The sequence below is a fragment of the Pavona decussata genome, unplaced genomic scaffold (assembly GCF_977016875.1).
Source record: "Pavona decussata unplaced genomic scaffold, jaPavDecu1.1 SCAFFOLD_2, whole genome shotgun sequence".
Classification (NCBI taxonomy): Eukaryota; Metazoa; Cnidaria; class Anthozoa; order Scleractinia; family Agariciidae; genus Pavona; species Pavona decussata.
The window spans coordinates 2,788,601-2,816,130 of NW_028145426.1; the positions used below are offsets into that span (position 1 = coordinate 2,788,601).

Consider the following 27,530-nt stretch of genomic DNA (forward strand, 5'->3'; position numbering starts at 1 on the left):
AAAATCTGGACAGCGCATTATGAAGTACAGTTAGTTAATTTTAAAAGCACTTACCGGCTGGTTGTGTCAGTGACAATTCTTGCTTCAGTGGTAAAATTTTACATCTTCTTCAGCTCAAATGCAGAACACAGCTAAATATTTGAGTCGATAAACGATGGCTCTGCGAAATAAACAAACCGACTTCCAAGGGTTCAAGCTTTAGTACCGGACGATCAATACGAAAAATCGGAAGTCGCCATTTCGGGGAAGCCAGACTGTATCTACGTCATGTAATATTATGTGGTTTTTCCACGAATTCAAAAATTGCGTGACATTTCTTCGCGGTCACGTTGTCACTGTCTCCACCGGGGCATATACACTGTATATCGATCAGAAATGGTTTTTAAAACAGTAAGCCACGCTTGAAATTGTCAAGTTTTTGGCCCTGTATATAAAGTAAAACTTACCAGTAGAACTTACGAACAATTTGAGGATGCTTTTTCCTGCAAGGCATGATTCCAATCAACCAGGCGTGACCAGTATTTTGAAATTTTGAGCGGAGTTTTGAACATCGCTGTGGTATAGACCTATGAATTTTTCTTTACATGACAGCATTAAGTACTTAAAAAAATGACAGTTGTTTCCCAAGTGTTAAATTTTTTTTTATTTTTTTCAGTCAACGCGTCATTTTTGGAAAGATTTCAAGACAAATGCTGAAATGTTCAAGATTCCATTCAAATGCCGGACACTGCCGAGCAAGAGGAATAGGCCATTTTACAGTTGTGTGCTAAGTGACCTGGCCTTGGATTGTAAGCGAGGCTGGGGGTGACCTTGTTTTGTTACAAACCTCGCTGCTTTTCATATGTAGATTATACTCTTCTTATGCTAACTAGTTTGCATTTACATGTGAAAAGCAGTGAGGTTTGTATCAAAACAAGGTCACCCCCAGCCTCGCTTCCAATCCAAGGCCAGGTCACTAAGCACACAACTGTAAAATGGCCTATTCGAATGACGTAGACTGATTGTTAGTTATAGAATTTTTTTTTCTCAGAAAACAGGATAAGGTATAGAGTAAAGGCCTGTGACTTCACACTTTTCTGCGTCAGAAGGACGAAGAGAAATTTCCACCGACCTTGAATTGTATATTATATTAATTACATTCTACTTCTTTCACAACTTCCTCACCAACAGTATCGATATCTAAACTCTACATACAAAAGAACATCATTACTTCTCTTGGTGCACATCATGGCATATGCAAGGTATCCGTAATAAGTATCGATGAATGTACATTTATGCCTGTGTGCGTTGTGTGTGTGTGGGGAGAGTATGATTCAGTATTTCTTTAATAGGCCATTTCCGAATTGCTTTAAACCTCGTTATGAAAGCGAGACTAAGAGAAAATGGCCGTTTTTATACTAGACTAGAGGACGCATTATCCGTCTGGAAGAACTTGGGCAAACATTTGTTGTTCGTCTGGTTATCCGTCTTTAGTATAAAGACGGGCACAAGACACATTGTCCGTCTGGTTGAGGTATTTTCCGTTGTACGTCGTTCAAGACGAACAACGAAAGATAATTCGGTCCGGACACATAAAGCGTCTTGTGCCCGTCTTTATACTAGAGACGAATAACCAGACGAATAACAAATGTTTGCCCAAGTTTGCCCAGACGGGATAATGCGTCCTCTAGTAAAAAACGGCCAAAATATGCAAACAAAACTAATTTTCTTCTGAAAAGCTTTGCACTCAGCCTCGCTTTCATAATGAGGCTCACAGCAACTCGATCGGAAATAGCGTATAAAGAAGTTGCCATAATGCAGGTGAAAGAACAATATGACTCGCAGTCTCTTACAAGGTTCTCTCACCCAGCACTGATTTAAAAACAAGCGTAAAGAAATAAAAAAAGTACAAAATGATATATCTAGTAGATAGACTACAAAGATCAGGCAATTCGCAAAAAATTAACCAACAAGAGCAAACAGAATTCACAGAAAAAGTACGGTGACACTAAGGACAGATACGTTTACATTCTCTAGCCGTATGGAGGTCTCACAAGCAGAGAAGAGTCTGGATAGAAGACCCTTTCAATCCTTTTCAATTAAGGTTTAGTGTAAAGAAACGATGAAATGGAACGACGTCATGCTAGTATTGTCATAACCTCATCGCTTATTTGTCGAAGCGTTTTTCCTTATGCCTTTGGAATGAAGTGAATGATTCGAAGTACTGAGAAAACACTTAACATTCAAGAACTGAAACCGTCAGGTGACACAACTGTTCCGAGTCCTTCCAAGTCAGTAACTTGTTTCACATCGCAGATTGACTGAGACAAAGGTTAAAGTTTTCAGTCCAATTTTTTAAATATGAATAAGCGATTTACAACAATAAATTTTGTGTTGATTGGAGAGAAAACAATACAACAAACGCCTTACAGAGCTTTAAAAGCAATAGTAGCCCTCTGCTACAATGTTGATGTTAGTTGTGCTAAATGAGTTTCGGCAAATTACAGCACGCCTAGAGCTATTTAGTCCGGCTTGTCAGTCTTTCTTTTTTTGTAATAAAAATCGGATTCTTACCTCTCGAACAACTACAGTTGAATGTTATTTTTCTGTACCGTCAAGAAACATTATACTAATAGCGAACTTTGACCCACACTGACAGTTACTCAGGAGCCAGGGACGGTTTGGTTGCATGCTTGCATTTTGACGCTTTCTGGCGCCACTGCATCTCTTTGTAACTGCTAGCCACTGGACAAGAAAACAAAAACAACAAAAACAAAAACAAAAACAAAACAAAACAAGACAAAAACAACAACAACAACAACAACAACAACAACAAAAACAACAACAAAACATTTCTGGTCCTTGGCCAGAGCTAAAAAAAAAAGAAGCGTTCAAAAAGAACATCTAGCACTCAGCCCGTACTGCAATTCTATCATGAGTTAGACTTGGGGATTTTAGTTGACCTCTTAACTTCTCCGTCTCGCGGGTTATTTGTTGAGAGCTATTGTAGTCTTTTGGCTGCCGCATTATTGCAATGGGTCGAGATGAAATAAGTAAAAAGTTTATGATTTTGTTCAGATAAGGGGCTTAAAAAATCTTCCGAATAATAATAATGACCGAAATGGTTTGCTACTCGAGACTCACAAACCTAGCTCGTGACCTAGTAGCTACTTCTAAATGAACTCGAATTATGTAACAAGAAAGAGCGAAATAAGGACTTACGAAGTGCTGTTGTAAGCGAAAATAACGCTTATCCGGAATCCGCTGGAGCTTTTTTTTTCGATACAAGCTGTCTGACCTCGTCGCAACACTCTGACAACGCGTGACGATAAATAGCTCGGTGCTTCATCATTTCTATATATATATTCATATAAAATCCTATATCCACTCACGTGTGACGACTACGCTCTCAGTGACGTCATCACATAAAAAAAACGGTCATCAGCAAACATATTGTAAAAAAAAAATATCTTGGTGATAAATCAGGCATCTAGGTCTAAATCTAGTAGCTTAACCGTTGGACAGCCTTCAAGGAATAGGCGGACAGAAAGACAGATTACACAAGAACTTTGTTTATTCAGGTCTTACAAAAATGCACAAATACTTTATCAGTGTTACCTAGCAACAACTTAACTATCACTACGATCACCTGACATTCACGATGCATAAATGTATGTAAGCTAAAATCTATTTTTACGTTTTTTCTGCCTTTTAAATTGACATTCATTCAATTACTAAACAGGAGTTATCGTTGATTTAGAAAAACATTTAACTAAAAATACAAAAATTAAAGCGATTCGATGTTTCGATGTACATTATCAAGAAATAAATTCAACTGAAGTTGTGAAGGTCAGCCGCTGGCAATATTTCTTGATAATGGTGTTCGCTATTACATCAACGTCGAATCGCCTTAATTTTTGTATTTTTAGTTAAAAATAGAGCTGTCCGCAAAAACAGGGAATGATAAAATAAAGTGCAAGTTCCCTGATCCGATCAGCCTATCACTGCTTTGTATGCGTCTCAGTTTGAGAACTCAGGGGCCGATCCAGGATTTTTGAAGAGGGGGTGGCTGACGCGACAGAACGATATCGGAATTTACGATTATAATCAACAATACAATACAATACAATACAATACAATACAATACAATACAATACAATACAATACAATACAATACAATACAATACAATACAATACAATACAATACAATGCAATGCAATGCAATACAATACAATACAATACAATATCGTACTATATTTGTAGAGTAAGATTATATTTACGTAGGCTGTGGTCACAAACAAGCAAACCTACCTATTATTCGTACTGCGTTCCTCAGCCACGCGTGAAGTGATCTTTCAGCCTCCGTGCTTTCCCTTCTGTAACACCGCAAGGATCGTAAGTTCTCGGATATTAGAAAAGAACATGTTATTAGCATGTGTCTAAAAGGCAGGTTGCTGAAATTTTGTCTGACTCTGCTTGACGCTTCCGGTAATTGTTCCAGCGAAACAGGTCACTCTCAAAGGTTGGTTGGCGGACGTTGCCGCAGTACGTGATCTCACTTCTGTTGCAGTACTTTACCAATTCAACATCCATGGCTTCTTTGGACTTCGTAACGATTACAGTAGGAATGAGAGCACAGAGTTCGTAATGGGTCTACTTTTGTTTGCTAAAGCGAGACTTCAGTTCTCAGAAAATTATGCCGAGTAAAGGTATTGCCACTGTTCGCTGCCAGCACTGTACCACTGAATCTGTTGGGGTGTTATCCCGATTCCGATATCTACTGCAAATACACGGACGTTGTTCAGTAGACCCCACTAGTTCTGAAAGAGTTAAGACCTCTTCGTACAGGCGTTCGAACGACGACTTTCAATTTCATTTCCGGTATAATTCATCTAGATGGCCTTGTAAAGCAGCAACGAGTGGTCATATTGGTTCCAAAAGTTCCTTTGCGCAAACAAAGCTCAAATATGTGAGAAGTTTGTCATGTTGTGCCTCAGTCCATTGTTTTAGTGTGCGGGTGTCCCAGCTCCATTCTTCATCATAAGAAGCGCTCGTCGGGTCAGTTGTTATACTTTGGTTACCTTTTATATTTTGACCTTTAACGACCCTAAAGAGGGGGGTGGCTAGCCACCCAATCCACCTCCCCCCCTGGATCCACCCCTGGAACTTTATTTGGTACTACGACACTTTGGATAAGTCTTTTTGTTAAAATTATTAAATTTTGTTACATCAATGTGTGTATTTTGCAGTCTCAGACAACTCTGATTTTGTCATCTGTTGAGGAATCCATAAATATAACTACAAAAAATAAAAAAACAAAAACAAAATAAAAACTAAATAAATAAATAAATAAATAAATAAATAAATAAATAAATGAATGAATGAATGAATGAATGAATGAATGAATGAATGAATGAATGAATAAATAAATAAATAAATAAATAAATAAATAAAACTGTTGAAATAATTCACGCAACTTTTATTACGCGGGATGCCCTTGGGCAGACCGCGTCAAGGATTGGGTCGGGCATGGTTTTTTTCTCCTTTTTTTTCTTCATCGTAGTCACAAATTGTAATGAATAAATTTATTAAACCTGGATTAAATCCTGTTCTGTCCTAGAAGGGATATTTTTGCCCTCTTTTCGTGTCATTGTCTTCAACAAAAATGGCCCAATCAGTATCCATTATCTGCACGTATGTCAGGAGGGAGGGGACCAACTCATCATTACATGCATGTGTGACGTCACATAGCCACGATCTGGGGCCTAGAAAGAGAGGCTTTCCTTCAAATTGGCGGCCATGTTGATTTCACGCATCAAGACGCTAATATGCAGCAAGAAAATCTTTTTGAACAACTTCTAAGAAGTGCTCGACAGTTTAAACGGTGGAAAATGGAGAGTTCACGGCAAAGAAATTACGCTTTGACTGACAGATTGCGTATCTAAATGCGAAGAGGAAAGGTCATAAGCGTAAAATCCTCACTGGCACGCGACGCTACAGACTTTGTCGAGCTGATGCATGAGCGTTATTGGGAATCTACCTCACAAAAAAATTAAAAGTTTGATTGTCAATTTTTACTGAAAGTTTTCATTTAGGAAAGCATTTTGTCTGTTTGTCTCCCTGTTTCCTTGATGAAACGAGGACACTTCGTAATCTTACACTTACTGATTACATAACCAGAATATAAATAGCGCTTGTAAGGTTTGTAATCGATGTTCGTACGCTTTTCAATGTTCCGCTGTTTATATTTATAGATTGATACAGGGAAAACATTTGCTAAGAAGAATACCTCGGGCTTCACACGGACGCTTTAATCCTCACGTTATCACCTTTGATTTGGAGACAGAAACCGTTTGTAATACCATACTGCTGATTGTTTACATTTGCATTTCCATTTATTTGTACGTTAAACAATTCTGACTGTGGGTTCACATCCCGCGTTAACGCCTATACGCGTCTTGTTCTCTATATTTCGTTCACAGTAATCGAGATATTGCTATTTCAAGATTTTTAAAATAAGCCAATCAATAAATAGTATGATAACGATCGCAGACTACATTCACCCTTCTGTTGGGGAAAAAGAGACGGGTTTTGCCGACTTGAAAAGGTTTTGTACAAGGTCGTAACATGGTATATGGGCTCAGGGCTCAAAGCCCAAAATATGACTGGGATCAGGGCTCAGAGGAAAGGGCTCAGGGCTCAGAAGAATGGGATCAGGGATCACAAGGCTTTTGAGCTCGAATCAGGGATCAGAATTGTCACACCATGAATACACGGTAAAAAAATCTCTTATCACAATATATTTCCGCGTAATAAGGTTTCTGTCCATAGAATTTCCTGGCCGACGTACATTTCCTATTCTTGCTTCCGGCTGGGGGCAATTACTGTCATGCGAGTCAGTTGTTTGACAAAAACATGGTATCGTATTCTTAATTAATTCAATTGTTGAGCGGACTTTCCTGGCCTTGTTACGCAACTCTGCCTACGGCTCTCTGGGCTCTTCTCAACGCGCTGTGTACATATCCTGACATATCTTTTTTTGTGAGAAATGGGTAAGAGGAAAAAGGAGAAAAAGAAGTCGCGGGACAGAGAAAGGTACGTAAGTACATCTTTGACTGGTTTTACTTTGTACTTACTCCTGGCAAGTCTTCAAGCATAACAATACAGGACAATAGACAAACCGATTCATTAAAAGCGGAATTTACTTGATTTACTGATAGGAGGAGGAGGAGCACCACGGATTGAGCACTATGATAACGACAGCCGTAAGGTTGTGCAGACATCCAAACATTGTCTTTTAAATGGGACTCAATGTGTAATTTCCTGTGAAGAATGCAAAGAAGAAGGAATTGCGTGCGACGAATGTGAACAAGCTGGGCATACAAGTATAAAGCCGATGGGACGCAAGTGAGCTCGTTGTCAGGTTGGCAAGTTGGAGTGTTATCGATTACAAGAGTTGTCATGGGTGTCTGACTCAGAAGTCTCCGAGAGAAGCCATATGTCTAGTATCGCAAATGAAGACACCAGAGTTCCTGTTCCAGACCCTCCGCATGTTCTCAAGCTAGTAAGGAGTGGGCTCTTCAACTATTGGGTTCTACATGGAAACTATCTCTTTAATCTGAAGCTCCTGCGTTCTGCCAGGGAGGATTCCAACGAGGCTATTTCCAAGCCTTTTGCACAGTCACTTCCCCGCAGCTGTATACGCAACAAAGATCAAATGAACATGGCGACTGCTGTAGGCCTTTTTAAAGAGAACCTGTTAAATGGTTTGCCAGATGACCCATTAGTTTGCACCCTTGTTCCAGAACAGGACAGATTTTGGCGGCAAAACCCAGCAAAGAGCATCTAAAAATTTCCCACTGAAGTTGCATTTTCTTCAAAACACAGCATCCTGATCATTACAGATAAAGCAAAATCAACGGTGTACATGGCGAATATACACAACCCGGTGTGCATCATTCCGATTGCAGGTCCAGATGTTGGAATTTCCAGTCCAACTGGCTTGGCTATCAGGGACAACTACGTGATCGTTGTGAACTCTGGCGCAGAGACAAGCTTTAAAGTTGTTGACATCGCCCCAATTTTAAAGAAGAGTAGAGCGTTGCTACATATTGAGTCGGATAATGGTGACGAAATTGGAGATGAAGAAGGCAGTATCAGGACAGCGAAAGTTAAGGTTTACGACATCCAGCTTTGGTCAAGAGCAGAGAATTTAAACATTGGCAAGATTATTTCATTAACGTGTGAACCAAATGGTGATAGAGAGCAAATGACTGCTAACTCTACTTTGTTTGGATTGTCTTGCAATAAATCCATTTACAAGTTTTGCGAGTTTGGTACAGATCAATCGGGCAAACGATTCAAGATGAGAGCCGGGAATTACTATGCCTTTGGCGGCGGCGAACAACCGTTATGCATATACCAGCGTCTTAATGGAATTTACATAAATCCCTACAACAAGGGCATCCGATGCGTACAGCAACTCAACCAGTCCCAGGTCCGAGTCATTGATGTCTTTGAGAAAGCACCATCCTTAATACTAGGTACGACGAAAACCTCCGAAAAGCTCAGTAGTATTCTCCGATGCATCTGACCACACTCTTAATTACTTAGATGATAACAAAGTGACCGTAACATTGGGTGAATCAGAAGGTTTTCGAGATGGTTACTCACTTTACTTCAACTCTCCATCACACATCACGTTATTTCAAGAGAACATCTTCGTTTGCGACGTGAACAACAAGGCCCTGCGTTTGGTGTCGAGTATGAGTGTTTACAAGCAATTTGGCAGGCAGCTCTCAGCCTTTATAGACCTTATCCAACTAGATAAAGATTTTGCCTACCAGGGAGCAGAGCCAACACTGGACGAAGGAATTGCGACACTGAAAGACCTTGCCACCACAATGAACTATACAGAACGAGCAGCTCACTTTCGCACAGGGAAGCGATGCTCCCAGGGCCCAGATCTGGCACTCACGAAACCTTGCAGAGATTCCTTTTCGATGCTTCTGAAGTCGTTGAAGAAAGTAAGGAAGATTCTTGATGACTTTGACCACTTAAAAGAAGGGCTTTTGTTTTCTTCCTTCACCACCTTAGATTTGGAGCAATTTTTTAGTGGAATGAGAACACCCGCTCGCCCAACCCCCGAAAAGAACGACTATGCATCGCGGAGGCCCAGCTGCATTTTAGAATCTATAGAGAGGCTATATCAATCCTCGTTCATCTTTTATACCGGTTCTCAAAGCCATTATACACAGAGAAAGCTGGGTCTAAAGGCACCGGAATGGCTTCGAAAGTCCCACGGCAAGGGTAACGAGGATGTGGACGAAGAAACGTGCGCGGAGGAAATAGAGAGACAAAGGAAGGCATTGCAGGGCTTTGCGAAGGAATTTGGACGGGGTGTACGACAACAAAGAACAAGTGGGAAGACCAAAGAAAGACCTGGTACACTTCCACTTGCCCTGAGTATGTTCAGAAGGAATGTGTCGGCACATGGAGAAATCAATCTACTGAAAGAGGTTCAAGGGAGTGAAGGACAATCTACAGCTCATGACGCCGTCGAGGAATACGAGATTGTCTTTTCAAAAGGCTATGTAGTTGCTCTCAAGCACAACTACAAGAGGTATATTATTCCTTTCTTCCTTGCAGTTCTTTCAGAATATCTCCACCATAACGGTGATGCATTCCTGGAAGATGGCATGAGGTTGAGATGGCTGGAACAGTCAGATGAAGATCCCCTTGTATACAAGACTGGGCACCAGGACGACAGAAATTCACCGGAGTGTATTATCGAGAAAGTTGAGATAATAAAAGATGGAAACAACTTCTGTTTGAGCCACCATGAAGAACAACGCCTAGTTGCATTGCTTCAGGGGTCAGTTGAATCAGATGATTCATCGGAGTCAAGTGGTGATGAGGCCAGGGGAGCAAGGTCAGGTGGACAACTTTTCAGAGCCCATTAGATTCGAAGCTGGAAGGAGTAGGTCTGGAAGACCGACGACCAGATATGTCCTTTGACAATCTAGTTATTAAATCAGGAAAAGCCAATGGCGGGCTTGATACAGAAAAGCTGTTGAGCTTTAGAACCTGTGGCCTGCCCCATTTCATTTTTCTACTTCATGTAAAGCAGGTGGCTTGCTATTGGTAATTGATCTAAACCCCAACAACATCAACAGGGATGGGGGAAAAGAAATTCCAAAAGTTGGTTGCCCTTAACCAAGAAACACAGCAGTAGGAGATCCGTAAGACAACGGATCAGTGAGGCAACAGCTCAAACAAAATGCACCAATCCCAGCAGTTAAGAACCGATCAACCAGAACCGAGCTTGGAGTCATATAAGTTCAAAGTGTTGCAATTCCTGATAAAAACTCGCAGTACGCATTTGAAACGTCGAGATCTACATCATTAAGTGACTACATCGTGAGACAAACGATTACACTTTTTCAATAATACATTACTGTAGACCACTAACGCCTGTCAGCCAGAAGGAGGAAAAAGATCTCAATGTCAAAAGGTATGACCGCTGAATGAATGACATCCTCGGAGACCCAGGGGCAGTCAGTCAGTCAGTCAGTCAGTCGGGGACGGGCCAAATGGCGCAACGAAAGTTTGGTCTCCGAGAATGAATGAATGACTACCTGAGTAACTAACTGAATGAATGGCTCAGCGAATATTTGGTTTTATCGACAGCGTTGATAAGGTAATTTGATCACCGAAAAGAGATTCGAGTGCTGACGTTTCGAGCGTTAGCCCTTCGTCAGAGCGAATCAAGGAATTATGGGTTGTACATGTGTCTTATACAGTGAGCAGAGCTGCTACGCTATTGGTGGGAGCATGGTAACGCAGAGAACAAAAATATATTATGCGTTTGTTGATTCCGTGGAGATTAAAGAGTACCATTTAGAAGATGAATTTTTGCTCCAAACTTTTGCGGCTTTCAGCCACTTTGCCACCATTATGTCAGTAGAGAAATACCACGGGCTGCCATGTGTTTGTAAAAATGGTTAGAAATTTTCGAGCGACTGGTTTGGATACATCTTTGCAATTTCTTTCAACGGCTCGAAGACGTTCGTGAAATCGGTCGCACAGACTCCTTCCTGTCTCACCAATGTATAACATTTTGCATAAAGAGCATTTTATGAAATAGACGACATTAGCGGAGGTACATGCGAAATGATGGGTGATTTTAATAGATTGTTTGGGTCCCGAAATTTTATCGACGTTCTATAGTTTTGCATCGTTCGCAAGCATTTAAAACTAGGTTGATCGTCAGATTTCAGTTCCCTTACAACTAGAAAGTTACCTTTTTTTTCATCGCGTTTCAACTGATGAAATCAGTGGAGATCGTGAAAAAAATTGTCACTGGTTTCGGGGTCATTTTCGAGCAACTTGAAGTTCTCCAAAAAAGGATGCTTGGTTATGTGGACGAAAGGTGCTGGTGAATGGAATTCTCTCGTTCTATTCCTTCTGTGACGTGGCGCTGACTGTCAGACAATTGGTTGAGAGCAGTGTCGGTCTGTATTGACAATAGACCTGGTATAGTCACGTGTTTTGAAGAAGGGCGCTTTCCTCTGATTTGTTGGAAAAATCAGTCATCAATCACGTCATAAACGTCGAAGTATAAGATATTGAGGAAACGGAATAGAGTTTTTCAGGTGAGGCGGGTGATAATGGGGGATAATGTCGACGTCTTTAATATCTGTTTTCCCTTGAATATTGTTCTGTGTCATCCAGATTCTTCCACAGATGGTCGATTTCTTCAGTTCTGGTTGTTTTCAGTTAATCTTCTATTTGGAGACGCCTAAATGTTGTCGTAAGTTTTTGTTTACTCTGTTCATATCTGATAAAGAAGTCCTTTTAAAAGTTCCCTCAGCTCACGTTTGTTCGAATTCATTGTAGCGCCTCCATATGTTTCATTTCATTTCCATTTCAATATTTGAAGCTATACAATGTTTGCAATCTGTTTTGGATATGGTCAAGGGATGCTTTCGTGTCAATTAAATTAATTTCTTAATATTATGGGTGACAAATTACTCCTTAATTTTGGCGCGAAATTGTATCGTTAATTTGTGAAATTACAAAATTTAAAACTTCCCAAACTACATGCCAGGAGTAAAATAAAGGAAGAATTAACGATTAATAAAAAGAGGCAAAGTTTCTAAAGGGGCAAAAGGTCTAACTTGATTTAAACAAGCAAAGCTGAAGTAATTTTCTTCGCCAAATGATCAATGCAGTTTAACCAAAAAAGCGAAGAAACCGTATAACTCTTTAGAGGCTTCTGAATTCCACTGAATTGTGATGAATCGCAAATCAGTAACCATTCTCATATCAAACAATAACCTGTCTTAAACACCATGACACTCATTTATTATTTTTTTTGTACACTTTAAACTTTCACTTAGCTAACCATTACAAACAGCAAAATTAAAGAAACGTAAGAAGAATTGACTGTCATGGGGTACAGAAAACACGGAAAAGCAACAACGACAAAATCTTACACTAGTATAATTAACTTATACCATAAACAATAGAAACATGTCAGCTTAATATGCCCCGTTCACACTAAAACAGATTGTTTAAATTTAAACGCGTTCTTAAATTGGTTTCTCAACAGAAGTTTCGTAGTGATGTTTTTCGTCGAGAATAAGATTTAGCACAGTGAATTCACAAACACAGCTCACTTGAACTTCATCTAACAATCACTTTTTCAATTGTATGTCACCGATTTTCATTTTGCTTAAGCTCGTTTAAGAACTGTTTAGTTAGTGTGAATAGAGCATAAGCCTAACTATTTCTAGCTGGTAAAACATTGTTCACTTTTGGTTGAAGAACAAAATTTGACTTGTCATAACAGAAAAAGCAAAATTTCTCTTACAAAATGAGAAACGTACTTGCATTAGAACTAAGAACACGATTATTTATTTTGTGTGAGTATACACTTATGCAAAAATGGCTAACATTTTAACATTCTCTTGTCTCCATTCAAATTAGCCGTACGAGCCTCGTTTAGGGTAAAATATTCTTTTGATCTTTAAACTCAAGAACAAGGTTTGTAAGGCTAATTTAAATGGAAACAAAAGAATCTTAAACGTCAGCCATTTTTGCAGAGGGTCTATAAGCTATCTCTATCACTCTTAAGACACACTTTGTTCGTGCATTTATTATTTTCTAATTAAGCCGTTATGTTAAGACATCCGAAGTGGAATCCATAACTGCAGAAGAAAAACAAAAACACGAACATGTGAGTTATCTAGTGTATATGTGAGAATTTTTTATTTTATTTATTTTATTTTATTGGCTTTGCCTTTGTTACCAAAAAAAAAAAACAACAACAACAAAAAAAATCACAATCAATATGTAGACGTTGGCAGGGACATCGCAACAGCTAAGTAGCCAATTACTGCGGGACCAGAAATAAAATATATGTAAAAGAAAGAAAGAAAAAGCACATCACATGCAGCACATTATTGGTACGTCAAGGAATCTTGTGGAGTTGCATTTCAAACAGATGGTTTTAATCGTTAGAGGGTCGTCCGGATTGTAGTTCATTCTGACAGCACGAGATGTCTCTCTTGTATGAAAATCGAAAAAGAAAATCCATGTTAATTTTTCTTTCTCTGGTTTGATCATGAGACGTGCTGAGAAACGTAAAATTTCACCTAACAAGACGGGTAGGGCTATGACGCCAACACAAGATCACTAGTTTCGCGGTTTCTCTATTGCTATGTTGTTTCCGTTTACGAAGGAAGAAGATTATGACTGGGAATGTTGAAAGCTCGCACCTCATCAACCTATATTTGTGCGAAATTCGTCCCTGTACAAAAAACATTGTGTATGCTAGGTTTGAAATTTTTAGAGCTTTTCTGTGCGTTTTAATGAGTGTTTTGGGGTTTTTCGCACGCTAAGAATTATGGGTAAATTCGCAGTCGCCATCTTTTTCCGCAGAGTGGATTGATAGTTCAAGCTTTGGATGGATGGGTGTCTAAAAAGAATGTAGGACATAACTGTTATTAAATATGATAAAAGATGTGACAGATCTAGAGTCAATAATGCAATGAACATATTCTCACCATGGTTCGCCATAGTTTCCCCTCCAGTGTTGCTAGTCTAAATATCTTCATCTCCCTCTGTACCTTGGAGTTCGCCACTTCCAGGCTCGCCTCCTCCAGATGACTCGGTCCCCTGGTCCTCGATGAGACGCTCTGCTAAGCTTCTCTCGTCTTCAGGATATTCTATTTACGGCAAAATCATCCATTGACTGTACATATATATTAAATGTTGACTGACCAAACAAGACAGTTATTGCTCACTTTGACTGTCTGAGGTTTGTTCTGACTATTGTAGTACACAAATAAATCTCTTGAGGGGCATTCCCATCACTGGGAGGGTAATAAAATATATTTTGCTCATGAGTGGGTCATACATACTCGACGCAAGCACAAAACTGAAGCCAACGTGAAAACTGGGGCAACGCAAGCACAAGCGCAAGCATAAACGAAAACACAGGAAAAGGAAATCGTTCCTTTTTCTTGTGCTTGCGCTTTTGTTTCCGTCGTTGCGTCGCCCGTGTAAACCAGGATAACGCAAACATAAGCACAATTGCAAGAAAACAGTTCTGTTTTCTAGATGGCGGCGTGCACCCCCGAGCTTCAAGAACGTCTTGCCGTGGCTGTTCGCAGTTATCCTGTCTTACATGACAAGTCCTGTGCTAATTTTAAAGACATAAATAAAAACGTTTAGCTTAGAAAGATGTCGCTGCCACTATTTGTGTAGCTTCTGGTGAGTGGCATAACATATTCGCGGGATGTTTGCAGTTTTTGTTGTCACTAGTTGAACTCAGTCGAGACAAGGCCAATTGTCTCAAATCTAAATACGGAATGAATGAATGAATGAACGTCAACGACGACAAGGTGTGACGTGCACTTAAAAACGAATGCTAGTTTCATCTTGTAAATACTATCACTTTTTCAAGAATATAATATTGACTTATTTCTCTAACGATTTATGTCTGTTTATTTTGCTAGATTTTCCTAGTTATTAATTGATGTACCCTGCACGTTAAATAAATTAACTCTACATTTTTGTACTTACACAGTACTTCAGTTTACCAGAGAGTTACAATAACTCTTATATTGGGTTAATTGGATGGATAGACCTTAAGCAAAAATGGGTGACATTCTGATATTATTTTGTCTCTTTTCAAACTAGCCCTACTAGCCTCGCTCAAGGTAAACTATTCATTTGATGTTTTAACTCAAGTACAAGGCTAGTAACAGTAGTAAGGCTAATTTGAAAGCAAACAAAAGAAAATTAAAATGTCAGCCATTTTTTCATAGGGTCTATAGGTAGTGTATTTCCAGTCGAACAGTATTCTTACCAGGAATTTCCGCAAGTTCCTCTGCCTCAAGTGAATCAGCTTCTTCAGGAAGTTCCTCGCCCCCTTCTGTACCGCCTACTGGTGTGTCAGCTTCGTCGACCCTTTCCTCGTCCCCCTCCGTATCTTCTACTGGTGTGTCAGCTTCCTTGGGCATTTCGAATTCCTCGTCATTCTTTGTGGCGGGTTGCTCGTTATCCTGAAAGACCTCTTCCTCCTCTCTTAAGAATCTTTCTAGAAATTCCTGCTCATCTTTCTCTCGTTCAGTGTCTTTCGTATACAAGGGAAAAAATACAACAACTTGAAGTTATATATTTGAAGCTGGGTCATGATTCCTACTGATCACTAATCCACTGTAAGGAAAAAGATGGCGGCTGCAGATTTTATAACAATACCCAGCGAACCTAACACAACCAGTAAGCACAAAGGAAGTCATAGTTTTTGAGACATTCGTCCCTGTGCTAACAACATTGTGTATGCTAGGTTTGAAGTTTTTAGAACTTTTCTGTGCGTTTTTTTTAGGGTTTTCATACGCTAAGAATTTTGGGTAAATTTAACAGTCGCCATGTTTTTTCGGTAGGTGGATTTCAGTTACGGATAATATGACTGATTTACGCAAATAAACCTTGACTGGACCCAATCGTCATGAGTCATAGTAAGTCATGAGGGAGTAAGGACTGTTGCTGTCCTAGAGCGTTTCTGGCCATGCTACTGACACAAGCAGTGATCCGTACATAAAAAAATCTGTTTTTCAGACGTTTTGAGAATTTATATTTTTTCACAACTGAGAAACCGCAGCCGCTCATTCTTATGTTAATTTTGTTTGTTTATTGTGCGGTCTAATGTATGAATAAACCATGAACTCCTTTTTTCCTGTTTAAGAGCCATGGAACTTGAAGTCCTAAATTAAAACTCTTGAGCAAGGGAACGACATAGAAATTGAGTGAAATATACAAAGTAACGAGCTTAAATCTCCTCTATGCTACTTCTGCATGTATCTTATAGTTAATCAAACCGGCTTGTTTCATGTGCATTGAAAATGTCGATTAGAGCTAATGACTATATACCGACTCATATAGAAGGAATATCATAGGCTTCATTTATTCATAAGTCAAATTAGTTTGTAATTAGGTGTGAATCAAAATACTATCCTTTAATGCGATTGCCATTCATTGATATGTCCTGGATTACTATACAGGAAAATAAACAATCAGAATATGAAAGGCCAAGCATGTCAAAAACACTAGGTTCATCCTAATTAAAACTAAAATCGTGCGAAGTCTTTTATTCTGGAATGGCCTTCAGTTTGGCATGACGGAAAACCCGCCGTGAACTGTCTTCTTGTACACAACTGGAATGAAATTGATTTTGAAACGTTATAATACCTAAACCCACATTCATACTGAATTCTAACTTTCCGGACTGAGTCCGGGGAAAGCACCTCCAGTAGGGAGACTGAAAGCAAGTGATCAGTACTTTTCCGCATGGTTGGTACTTGTTTAACAACATTTTGCAAAACGCATCTGATTTAAGATTTTTGTTAGTTCAGTTCGGTCTTGATCGTCCTTGAAGGTAAAAAGCTTCAAAAGTTGATACTCCGATAACAAAAGCTTTATGACACTGTGAAAACTATGAGTACATGTAAACTAAAAATTGGCAGCAGAACGGGCAATTAGAAACGGGAGTAAGATCTAAAGGCAACCGATTTCAAACTGGCAAGAAAGCCTTTACATGGAGGTTGAAACCTTCGCTTACCTTCACTGACTGGAAATGAAAGGCAACAGGTGATAAAAGCGAGGAAGAATAATCCGGTAAGCTTCATCTTAAACTTCACTTAACAGCAAACGGGACAATTAATGATAAAAAATAAGATGACAGAAAATTTAAATTCTAAGAGCTGTCATCTAAGTGGTTACAATGTGTCCCTAGTAACGGTGACAGGTGACCTGAGTAGGTGGTTTGACTTAGAGACAATGACCGAGGTACAGATGTGAACTATTGAAAAAAAATTCCGCATTTCTTAGCGATTCGCATGACTCTGCCGAATATCGTAAAAGCAGTAAAACGCGTATCTTACAGGGGTAGTCAACATTACTTATCTTCTATAAAGCGCCCTGTTAGGTTTTTGTAAGCTAGTCTAACCGCCTTTATCACCGCCTTTATCACCTTATTCAGTCTAACTTCTAACTACCGAAACGTTAAGCTGTTGCAAATAGATTGACCCAAGAGATTAAAACGGGTTCGAACGGGATTGGCTAACAAGTACTTGACTTAAGTGCTAACTATAGCACGTCATATCTTATTTCTAGTAACGAATGTCAAATATCTTCCGCCACTTCGAACGTAACAACCAAAACCTCAACACAACAGGGATTTTTAGTGTGCTATAAACCAGGGATGCTTACAAGCGGAATTTGTTTTGAACAACGCTTACATCACGAATAGCCATGAATAAATCATTTTCTACTAGCTTTTTCCTGTTTACTGACCGACACAATTAGAGTTCATTCCAGAAAAAAAAAAAAATGTATGTGACCTACGGTACAGCACAAAGTGAGAGCGACATCATTGGAAGCTGATTTGATGAAGTGATTAATTAACGTAGTTCCAATATAACTTGCGAATTCAAGAATGAAATCAGCATTAAACTCCACTTTAAGGCCCGTTTGCACTTTTCTGCGAGTTTTGTGCACTTTTTGTAGCGTTTAATTTTCTATTATCACGGGTGTATTTCAGCTCGCGTTGGTTGCGATTTGTCGCAGGCGTTTCGAAGACTTCATGACATATTTAGTGCAAGCGTGCGACGTTTTCTCAGAAAAACTTGGAACAATAACATCTGAGAGGGGAGCCTAAATACCCAACCCGTTTTTATTTTTTTATGCTGGCCCTGAGACTAAAAATTGCAGCGACATCTCGCTGAAATCACAGCTGGTTTAGACATGTGATTCAGTTGAGTACCTTGCTTTTGCTGGAGAAAAGGTACAGCGGAAAGCGCGACAAAAGTCAGGAATATAAAATCGGTGAATACGGTGCTTATCAGCTGTACTAAAACCTTGGGAGTGGAAGGGTTGATTTATGTTTAAGAGAAACAATTTTACTATTACTACCAAAGTGCATTTACAGTGCGGTCATTAGCATGCTCCTCGATCGTATTTTTTCCGCAGCAAACAAAGTGATATATTTTCCCTTTCTTTGTCATCGTGCTCTTCATACTGTATTTGCATTTCCGTTTTAACACCCTTTTATCTGTCGCCCTTTTCAAGAGGGGGCATTTTTACACGTCAACTACTTCAGCCGTGACCGACATAACAGAGTAGAAACTGATTGCAGCCGGCCGGATTCCTAGCTTTCTGATCATTCGGCATGCATACGATGGTCTGACTTAGTATGGGCCCTGGAAATATCGACAAATTATGTCTTGATGTTGCAGCGGTTTAGAGATTAACGTCAAACATCTCTCATGCCAGCCGCTATTCAAAGAATGACCTTATTTTTGCGGTAACCATTGAGGCGTGTATTTTCCGCTTTCACTGGCTAGCTTTTACTCAGTGTTAAGTAAGTAAGAAGTCATTATTGAGTTATTATTGTAAGTTATTACATGATTTAAAGCGATCCACAACAAATAAACTAACTAAATAAATTTTATTACCATGGTCAAGCTTCAGTCTTGTGATAAAGGGCATTCAACTTTTCGTGATTACGAGTCAGACGAAAGCAAGTGATGTTGGTGCCCCGGGGTTGGTGCTTGTTTTACCGGCGGTACTTTTGGACTCTTGCTCCGTTGGTCTTGCACAATCTTGAAGGCTTACTTCGAGACATACTAAACTACGCTACAGAACGCCACTGTTCACTAAAAGGAAATGTCGGTCGGTTATTCCATTACTGGGAAGGTGCCTGTACTGGTTCTAAACAGAGGAGATTTTTGTTCGTTCTACACAACAAGACCCCGGCAATGCTCCATGACATGTACATGCTATTTGATTGGTAACTGAAGTTTAAGAGGAATTCTGAGACCGTGGGATTGTCCTTACAAGTTCATATTGTTCTAAATGACTGAAAAGACTTATCTCGAATCTGATATGCATTTATTCAGGGGACTACTTACGAATTTTGCAACGCATTTATTTAAGACTATATTTAACTATTTCCGGCCGCAGTGCCCTTATTAAAATGCAACAGTTGTTTGTTTCTGAGAGGTCTGTTCTAAGACATTTTACTTGGTCCCTGGTTAACACTCCTTCAAAACATAATTCTGTCGAATATGAGTAAAAACGTAGACGGCCCGCGGTCGTATCCTAGTTTTCACTGCTCGAAGAAGGGCAATAAATGGCATTTTGATTTAGACGAGCGGCCAATTTTCCGGCTTTCAGGAGCTGTTTCCTTGCCCCGACATGCGCTCAACAAAGGTAGCAGTTAAAAATGTTGGGTGTGTAGCCAGGCATGTTAAAAAGAATTAAAAAATTGTTGACACTGGCTAAAAATATATACATATACTGGACGTTTTCAGTGTCAACAACTTTTTAATTCTTCTTAAAGGTAGCAGTAGTTCCTATTTCATGTGTGTGAACCAAAGGGTATAGTAAGAGCTATAATCAACAGTAAATGATAGATAGCACGCCGAGTTGGCTATCTGTCATCTTGTTACCAACAAGTGCGAGTAAAATAATTGTTTTATTAAAAAAAAAAAAACACGAAAAATCGGCTTTTGCGATACTTTCTTTTCTCCCTGACGACTACTGACTTAGTTCCTTATCTCCTCTGGGAGAATAGGGCCGTTGACTTGTTTTCTCCATCCCACCCTGTCTCTCGCAGCGATGACAGCCTCTCCCCAAGTGTCAAAACCCATCTTCTGCCTCTCTCCTTCCACAGTCCTTCTCCAGGTCTCTTTCGGCCGCCCTCTTTTCCTCTTCCCCTCCGGTGTCCAAGTTAGGGCAATGCGCGGGTTGTGATCGCTGCTCATGCGCAGGACATGCCCTATCCACCGCCACCTCCGTCTCCTAATCTGCTCACTGATGGAGCAGGTTTTTGCTCGCCGTCTAACCTCTTCATTTGTCACCTTCATTGGCCAATAGATCTTAAGTAGTCTACGTAAGCACTTGTGTAGGAATGTGTCCAGCTTTCTTTCGTTCCTCTTAGCCTTCTAAATCCAGACCATCTACACTCGCTAACTCCCAGTATACTGATCTTGTAACGTTGCATCTCCGATGTAACTTGAGCTGTTTTGCCAATGCTATACATTGTCCGTACATTCCAACATCCAATTCTATACATAATTTTAGGACTAGCCAACGACCCTCTCAGTCCACGGGCTTCCTTGCGGGTTTGGCCCGCGTCCGTCATTCTGCCATCATCCCATGTAATATAGTTATCCACCGGAGTTTGGCATGTCGTTGTGCTTGATCCAGTGTAGGTTTTCGTCAACAAATCTCTGGTTTCCGTAATCAGGTATTTTTTACGGTGGAGGGTGATTGGCCCTACGACCAACTCCAATGGAGAAGGTTGGTGTTTTATCGGGATTTTCCTTCCCCTACGTAGCTGCCTTGCTGGGCTAACGGGTACTACCCCCCGAGTTTGATTTTGGAGTTTTCTTTCTCCTAGATGGGCTGCTTTTCACAGCTAAAGAGCCCCAACTGCCCTCTACTATCACCATCCCACTTAATAGGCTGGTTACCCTGACGTAGTTTAGCCGGTGGGTCGACACCGTTGCCCGGGGTGTGGCCGCTGCAGTGTCTGCAGCTTCTAGGAGCCATACGTCAGAGCTGGGTGTTGCGTGTGGACCAGTGCAGCTCAGTCACCCTGGGAAGGGTGCGACCGCCTCCCTACAAAGGTACTACCACAAGCAAGCACCCCCATACACCCCACCCTGACGACTAACCCTTACTATATTTATAGTGGATGGTATAATGGCACATATACCATGGCTGCTAAACCAATCAAAACCCAGGAACTGCGTAATCCAATGAGTCAGTTTTTAATAATAGCTCATAGAAGATTGAAGCTTATCGGAGCAGTAGAGAACACGAGCACACAGTACACACGCACACACGCACGCACGTAAATCGGTCTAAAATGCTCAGTATTGCGTGAGAGACCTACACGGTAAAAAAATAAATCCACTACATATTGGCCTTCGTACAACTCGAGGCCCGTTCTCCCAAATTTCCCAAGGTAAAGCCTGAGATAGCTATCACGGAGCTCGGTGAGCTGAGAGCTAGAATGCAGGGAGTGTTGTTTGTGCCACATGAATGGCAAAAGGCCAATTTCAATATATCAAATTTCGTACCTGGCTATGTGGCTTAGGGAAAATAAAACAAAAATAATTGCTTTGAAGCTCAGAGATGAATAACTTGTCTAATTCCTCTAATCCTCGTAGCCAAGCTAGAATTTTAATATATCAAAATTGGTCTAGTTTGCCCTCCACCTTTCGCGCCTTTTTTTCCTTTACGCATGTACATGTCTGCAAAACTTTAGCGCATGCGCTTTTTTAACAGTTCTAAGCCACATCTTGGCTTCCGGTTTCGATTAGTCCACAGCGCCTGTGCACAGCGGTCAAACGTATAGCGCGTGCTCAATCGCGACTGCTTTGTATTCGCGAAGAAGCCGAGAATTCAAAGGAAAATGTTTAGAGAAAGTTGTTTTCCGGTTTCCTTTGAGCTGAAAAGATAAGGCCGTTACTGAGAAGAGAACCTGTAAGAAACGTTGAACACCAGTAGCAGATTTTTTATTTGTTTTCATTATCGCTTCTCATTTTGTTTGTAATTCGCAAAAAAATAGTCTCTGAAGATCGAGTGTTATTAAATGGACTTTGTCCTATTATCCGTTTGTTTTCCCTTTTCCATTGTGAGATGACGGAAATAAAAAAGCCAAATACGTCAAAGAATGAGACCAAAGACTTCCTGTTTGTTTGTAGACAGTTAAAAAGCGACAAACTATGGAAGAAATTGAGCCTACTGTATGCGCGAGTTATGCCATGAAAAGCCGACTGCCAACTGCCACCACTAGTCCCAAACGGTTAGACGATTGCAAAATGTTGCACGACTCCAGAAATTCTTTGTTTCCTTATCCGTTTTGCAGACGAGAGGCAAGCAGGAAGTGCGAGAGAAATGCGCTCCACGCTTACTTCTCGCCCTAATAACGCATAAAAACATAAACCCTTTACTGCAGGCCAGGCAGATTTCGACCTTTTTTCCAGTAATTTCGGACATATCCGCCTTCATGGAAAGATGTTACATTTATTGAACACAGTTCCAATTTTAGATGATTCAGTTTGAAAGCAACCAACGTACTTTGGGCAAAAACGGAACAACACGAAGCCGGAAAAATGCATAAACACTATGACACGTCGGAGCTGTGCATCCTGTGACCTGTGAAGAGTTGTAAAAATAATTGAATTATTCAGTTCGCAGCCTCTGTTTAAGTTAAATGTCGTTAGGGCTGTAAAATGCTTCGACTGTGCTTTTGCCCGCGAAGAAAAGTTTTCGATCATTTTTTTTTGTTTTGTCCAAAAGATTACCCATTTTAAAGTTTTTGTGATTAAAGTATAGTCCAAGCACTGAATCCATATACGGGTGCGAAAACAAGCTGTCTCGTTTCAGAGAAATATGGGCGCAGTTCTAGGCAATTCTAGGCAGTTTTAGGCATATGTTACATCGAGTTACTGCAACGGCAAGGTAAAAAGGAATACAGATATACATCAGCTCTACCGATGAAGACGATTATGATATTACCACACACAATAGAAGCAGCTTGAACTGAGGACATCGCGGCTTCAGGCTATTGATTTCCCAGGAAACACAGTCAGTTAAGTGGGGAATTGTATAAGGAATAAAACATTTGAAACCAAGAAATACGCAACTATTTGACTCAGTCATTGGCACATTTTGTAATCGCCTGTGTATATTACCTGATCGAGGCTTATTTTATCCATCATCAGCGGCGGGGTATTGTAAAATTTATCACAGTTTACTGTGGTGAAGGTCTTGCCCATTTTTTGCTACAAATCCAGTTCCCAAGGCGTTTGTCTTGTCCTGTAAGTTGCGTTAAAATGCCGTTTCAAACGATAGGCAAAGAACGTCAGTTCAAGACAAGAAATAAGTTACTTTGACTGCAGTACTGATTCTTAATAAACGAGTGCGTAAACTTGGATTAGCGGCTGCCAACAACTTCGGAAACAATTGACGACTGATTCACTGAAAGTTCGAAACGTGTTTGCTCCGTACAAAGTTCTGTTTACTCAACTTGAAATTCTTCTTTGAAAGATTAATAAATGAAATCATAACTGCAATATTTGTTGCTATTCGATTTGCGTTTAAGAAATTAAAATTGAAAACTAAGCCCTGATAAAGTCCACCGATTCATTAATAAGAGATACTCTCCTACCTTTTGCTTCGTAAATGAGGAAGACGATCATATCCGCGCCAATTCTATTTTACGGGCCCTAGATCACCCTTACATATGAAGTAAACCTTAGCCTCACTTCGGGTTCGCAGTAAATTACCCAGGACATCGAAAAGGCCGGCACTTTACGACTCCTTCAACGGAGATTTACCGCGGACATAAAGCTTTACGGAACTTTACGCGGATGCGTAGAGTTCTGTAAAGCTCGATTTACAGCTTAACGCAATTTTACGGCGTGTTTTAAAGTTTAGTAAATCTGCTCTTTCGTACTGTGTTTTTTTGCTATGATCATCGTTGAAGGTTTCTGTTATAGATAATAGGGCAGGACATCCTATCTTGGGCAGGATTATTATGTGAATGATGTCTGAGATTTGTGGGGCCTATGTTTGGAGGGAATAATATCGGAAGTTCTACGGCATTATCATGGCTTTGCCCCGCCGGATCACAGAATACTTAAGCAATAGACCGCACTTCCCAGAAGTTTACCAGCGTAATAAAACCACGCGGGATGTTGGGAGAACACGAGAAAGCTTGTAACTCACGAGCCGCAGGCAAGTGATTTACAAGCTTGGACAAAAACACTTAGAAATCGGCGCTTTTTATTTTGTAACTTGATCAAGTTGTTTATTCTCTTCAAATTCATCAGTAAAGCGGGAGAACCAATCACAAATCGGGATCTATTTTGAGCATAAACCTGTTGAATCGCCGAAGGACGCATCGCAGTTTGAGCGAATGAATGAAAGTGTTTTTTAAGGTGAATTACTGTCTAACTCTCACAAAAATGTGGCTAAAAAAGGTTAATGCCTTGGCGAAAGAATGCTTTTTATCAGCAGATAGCAGTTACTGATGAAAAGTGATGTTTACACTGCCGATTTTACATGAATTAAACATATTGCTGTATGCCGTGGACGTCGCAACTGTGCTGTGGTGAGCCATCCCTGTCGAGACGCTGTTCATGTTTATTGTGGAACTTGTACATGGCAGCTGCTGGAATGGACTTCTTATAGCTGTACTTTGCTGAACGGCAGATGTTTGTACTTCTTCATCTTCGCAAAGTGCCACTGTCAACACGTCGCTGCACTTTCGAAGCTGATTTACTGATGGCTGATTGTGATAGCTTCGCAAGCTCGCTTCATTGCGGTGGCCAGAAATTGCCATGATCTCTCGATCTGTTAATCCGGCGTTGGCCTACAGGGTTATGGCTGTCGCTCTCACCGAATGGTTGGTGTAGGTACGGGACAGACCTGCTTCGGCACTGATTTCTTTCATTAATGAAGACAACTTGTTCTTTCCGAGTGGCCGATTTTCATACCACACTTTATCTGAAGGGCGCCAATTTCTCTTCGGATACTGAAATAGTGCATCGCATTGTGGATTGAGCTTTGTGAGGGAGACTTCCAGAGCAGAATAGCCATCGGTTGTACAGGTGGTTTTGTACATTCGGCCATTTTTTTCGAAGCTCTCCACTTCTGAAATTCCCCCTGGATGGTTTTTTGTCGTTTCGTCGTGCGTCATGGTGACGAAAGGGCAGTCTGTTGCATCTCTCTCAAACGCAAAGCTTGTTTTCTTGAGGTTTCTCTGGCCTTCAAACTCACGACGACACCAAAACAGAGAAACATGAAACCAGACGTTTCTCAAGAGGGACAGCGGCTTGGTGAGTGAAAAAACTTCACTTGTTTTGAGCTTGGCCAGGTCTTCTTTTTCTATTGCTGGTTTGTGCTTGGTGTTTTACATGCCTTCTTGCTTAAGCTGCTTAATTTTGGCGTCAAGCATTTGGTTTGAGAGGACAAAACGTGGGTCGTGAGTGAACCTTATTCCTAAACTGTGTAATGGTGTGTTTAGATATCTCTCAATGCCATTTCTTAAGGAGAGAAGAGTCGCGTGGCTGTCAGTAATTTTCGCTTCTTTATTTCTTGCTTCGGCGTAGAATTGCCTCAGATTCCTGTCCAGCTCTTCGACCGCCATTTCCGCCAGACTTACGCCAATAGCCTTTTGTTTACTCCACTCTAGGTGAACGGAGAAAGAGGAATTGTGATTTGAGCAGTTAATATCAAATACCTTGTACTCGGGTTGAACGGTTAGTTTTAATTGTTTTAAACGCTTCAAGTTATTTGTAAACAACTTGACTTTGGCATATAAACCTTCAATAAATTACAAATTTTGTACTGTTTATCAATCCTGTTTGAGCCGTTTATTTTATAAAATAACACTTTCAGTGAAAAGCCAGGCTAAAAGATTATTCATGTAATTAAAACCAACCTGTGAATACGGAAACTGCCCACTGTGTTGCCTGCTTGGTTTTTTTGGCTTGTGCATTTTCGACGATCGAGTCAAGTTCTTCGTTTTCCACATCGGAAAATCTTCTCTTTTTGCTCGACCTTTCTTCTTCTGTCTCAGAATTTAAGCTCTCCTTTTTAAAATTTGGCTCCAAATTTTTATTGTGCGGCAAAAGCACATCAAAGCCTGACAACATGTCGAAGTTCGGAAAGTTTTCGTGGCGCTCGTCGGCCATTATCGAGAAATCTCCAGCGGGAGAGCAGCGGGAATTTACCGGTACAATAGTACATAGGTTTGGCAACTCTATTGACCAATCAGAACGCGCGTAGTATGTTGGTTATTTTATAAATTGCAATAGGCCATTTCCGAGTTGCTGTGAACCTTATTGTGAAAGCGAGGCTAAGTGCAAAACTTTTCATATGAAAATTAGTTTTGTTTGCACATGAATGAAAACTAATTTTCTAACTAATTACTTTGCTCTTAGCCTCGCTTTCATAATGAGGCTGAAAGCAACTCAGACATGGCCTATTTGATAAAGAAATGAGTGGCACGTTCCCGTACAGTTAGCGTGCCCCTTTTAGTTCTTCTGGCCATACGTTGCCGCCATCTGTGATCTGAAGCTATATCTCTGTACATTTATTCATCGTTCAAAGTTTCAAAATGTACTTCTACTACTGAATAATCAATGAGTGGTTCACCCGGGTGTGTTGTTTCATTTGCGTAAATGAAACTGCCATACAGTAGTTGTCCTTCTGAAAATCATTTGATCAGTTGTATTTTAGAGATATCTCTATGACTCAGGTTCCCCAAAAGATAAACTCTTATTACTTGTGCCGAAGGGCGACAAGTCCGGAAAGACCAGAAATATATTGTCGCTTTTTTGTGTGTGTCACAGGTATCCCAAGCTCCACGGATACCTGAACAATTTTAATACAAGAGATAAGAAATTAAACCAAAAAAGCAGCTTCATTAACCAGATGCACATGACAGCTGTTGGCACACACATCCATTATGATTCTTTCCTTTTTTGGTACTTTGGGAGGACTGTAGCTTCAAATCCAGAGGCAAACGTATTAGCCTCCCACGCAGTCGTTTTTAGGGGACTCCTATTACCTCCTACACACGAGTCCCCTAAAAACGACTACGTGGGAGGCTACAAAAGTATAGGCTACCTCTAGACTCGTGATTGCTGCCGCAGCGAGGGAGCCTGAAGCAACCAAATAAGGCAGCACTCTAATCGGCACAAATATATACGTATGGGGCCTTTCGTTCAGCTTTCTTGCAAAATGCAAAGCACTGTGGTTGCGGTAAGATCAAAGCATTGTCTTTAATTTTGTGGACACCACAATGCAACGCGCTGCTCTCCTCTGTTCGACTGTTCTGATCGACTGGAGGAATCGGAGTGACTATTTTGAATTGTTCCTACTTCGTTTATATTTTCTTAACTGCATCGCTTTTAATTTCAGAACACAATATATTGGCATTTAGGCTTAAGATATATCCT

General features: G+C 40.4%; 2 protein-coding genes and 1 pseudogene across 2 annotated transcripts in view; all 3 read right to left on the reverse strand.

Annotated features, from left to right (window-relative positions):
- The window catches only part of LOC146490029 (DENN domain-containing protein 3-like), a 38,992-nt gene extending 38,284 nt beyond the window's left edge, over positions 1 to 708 (reverse strand). Inside the window, exon 1 of the mRNA XM_085124219.1 lies at positions 55 to 708. The gene's annotated coding sequence lies outside the window, so the exon portion shown is untranslated. The remainder of the gene's footprint in view (positions 1 to 54) is intronic.
- Positions 709 to 12,323: 11,615 nt separating this feature from the next.
- On the reverse strand, positions 12,324 to 17,265 carry LOC146490030 (uncharacterized). The gene is made up of 4 exons (XM_085122325.1): positions 17,108 to 17,265; positions 15,356 to 15,622; positions 14,049 to 14,210; positions 12,324 to 13,190 (listed from the first exon to the last, which is right to left on the reverse strand). The coding sequence occupies exons 1-3, from the start codon at positions 17,172 to 17,174 to the stop codon at positions 14,086 to 14,088; spliced, it is 459 nt and encodes a 152-aa protein (XP_084978451.1). The 5' UTR covers positions 17,175 to 17,265; the 3' UTR covers positions 12,324 to 13,190; positions 14,049 to 14,085.
- A 7,063-nt stretch (positions 17,266 to 24,328) lies between these two features.
- On the reverse strand, positions 24,329 to 26,261 carry LOC146490031 (uncharacterized; annotated as a pseudogene).
- Between the last annotated feature and the right edge of the window lie 1,269 nt (positions 26,262 to 27,530).

Bases quoted from the DNA above. Each gene is read 5' to 3' on its own strand.
- LOC146490030 (XM_085122325.1), bottom strand. From the start codon at position 17,174: ATGAAGCTTACCGGATTATTCTTCCTCGCTTTTATCACCTGTTGCCTT. The intron at 15,623-17,107 runs GTAAGCGAAGGT...TGTATACGAAAG, and splicing joins TTCATTTCCAGTCAGTGAAG to ACACTGAACGAGAGAAAGAT. The intron at 14,211-15,355 runs GTAAGAATACTG...TGCCGTAAATAG, and splicing joins GGAACTTGCGGAAATTCCTG to AATATCCTGAAGACGAGAGA.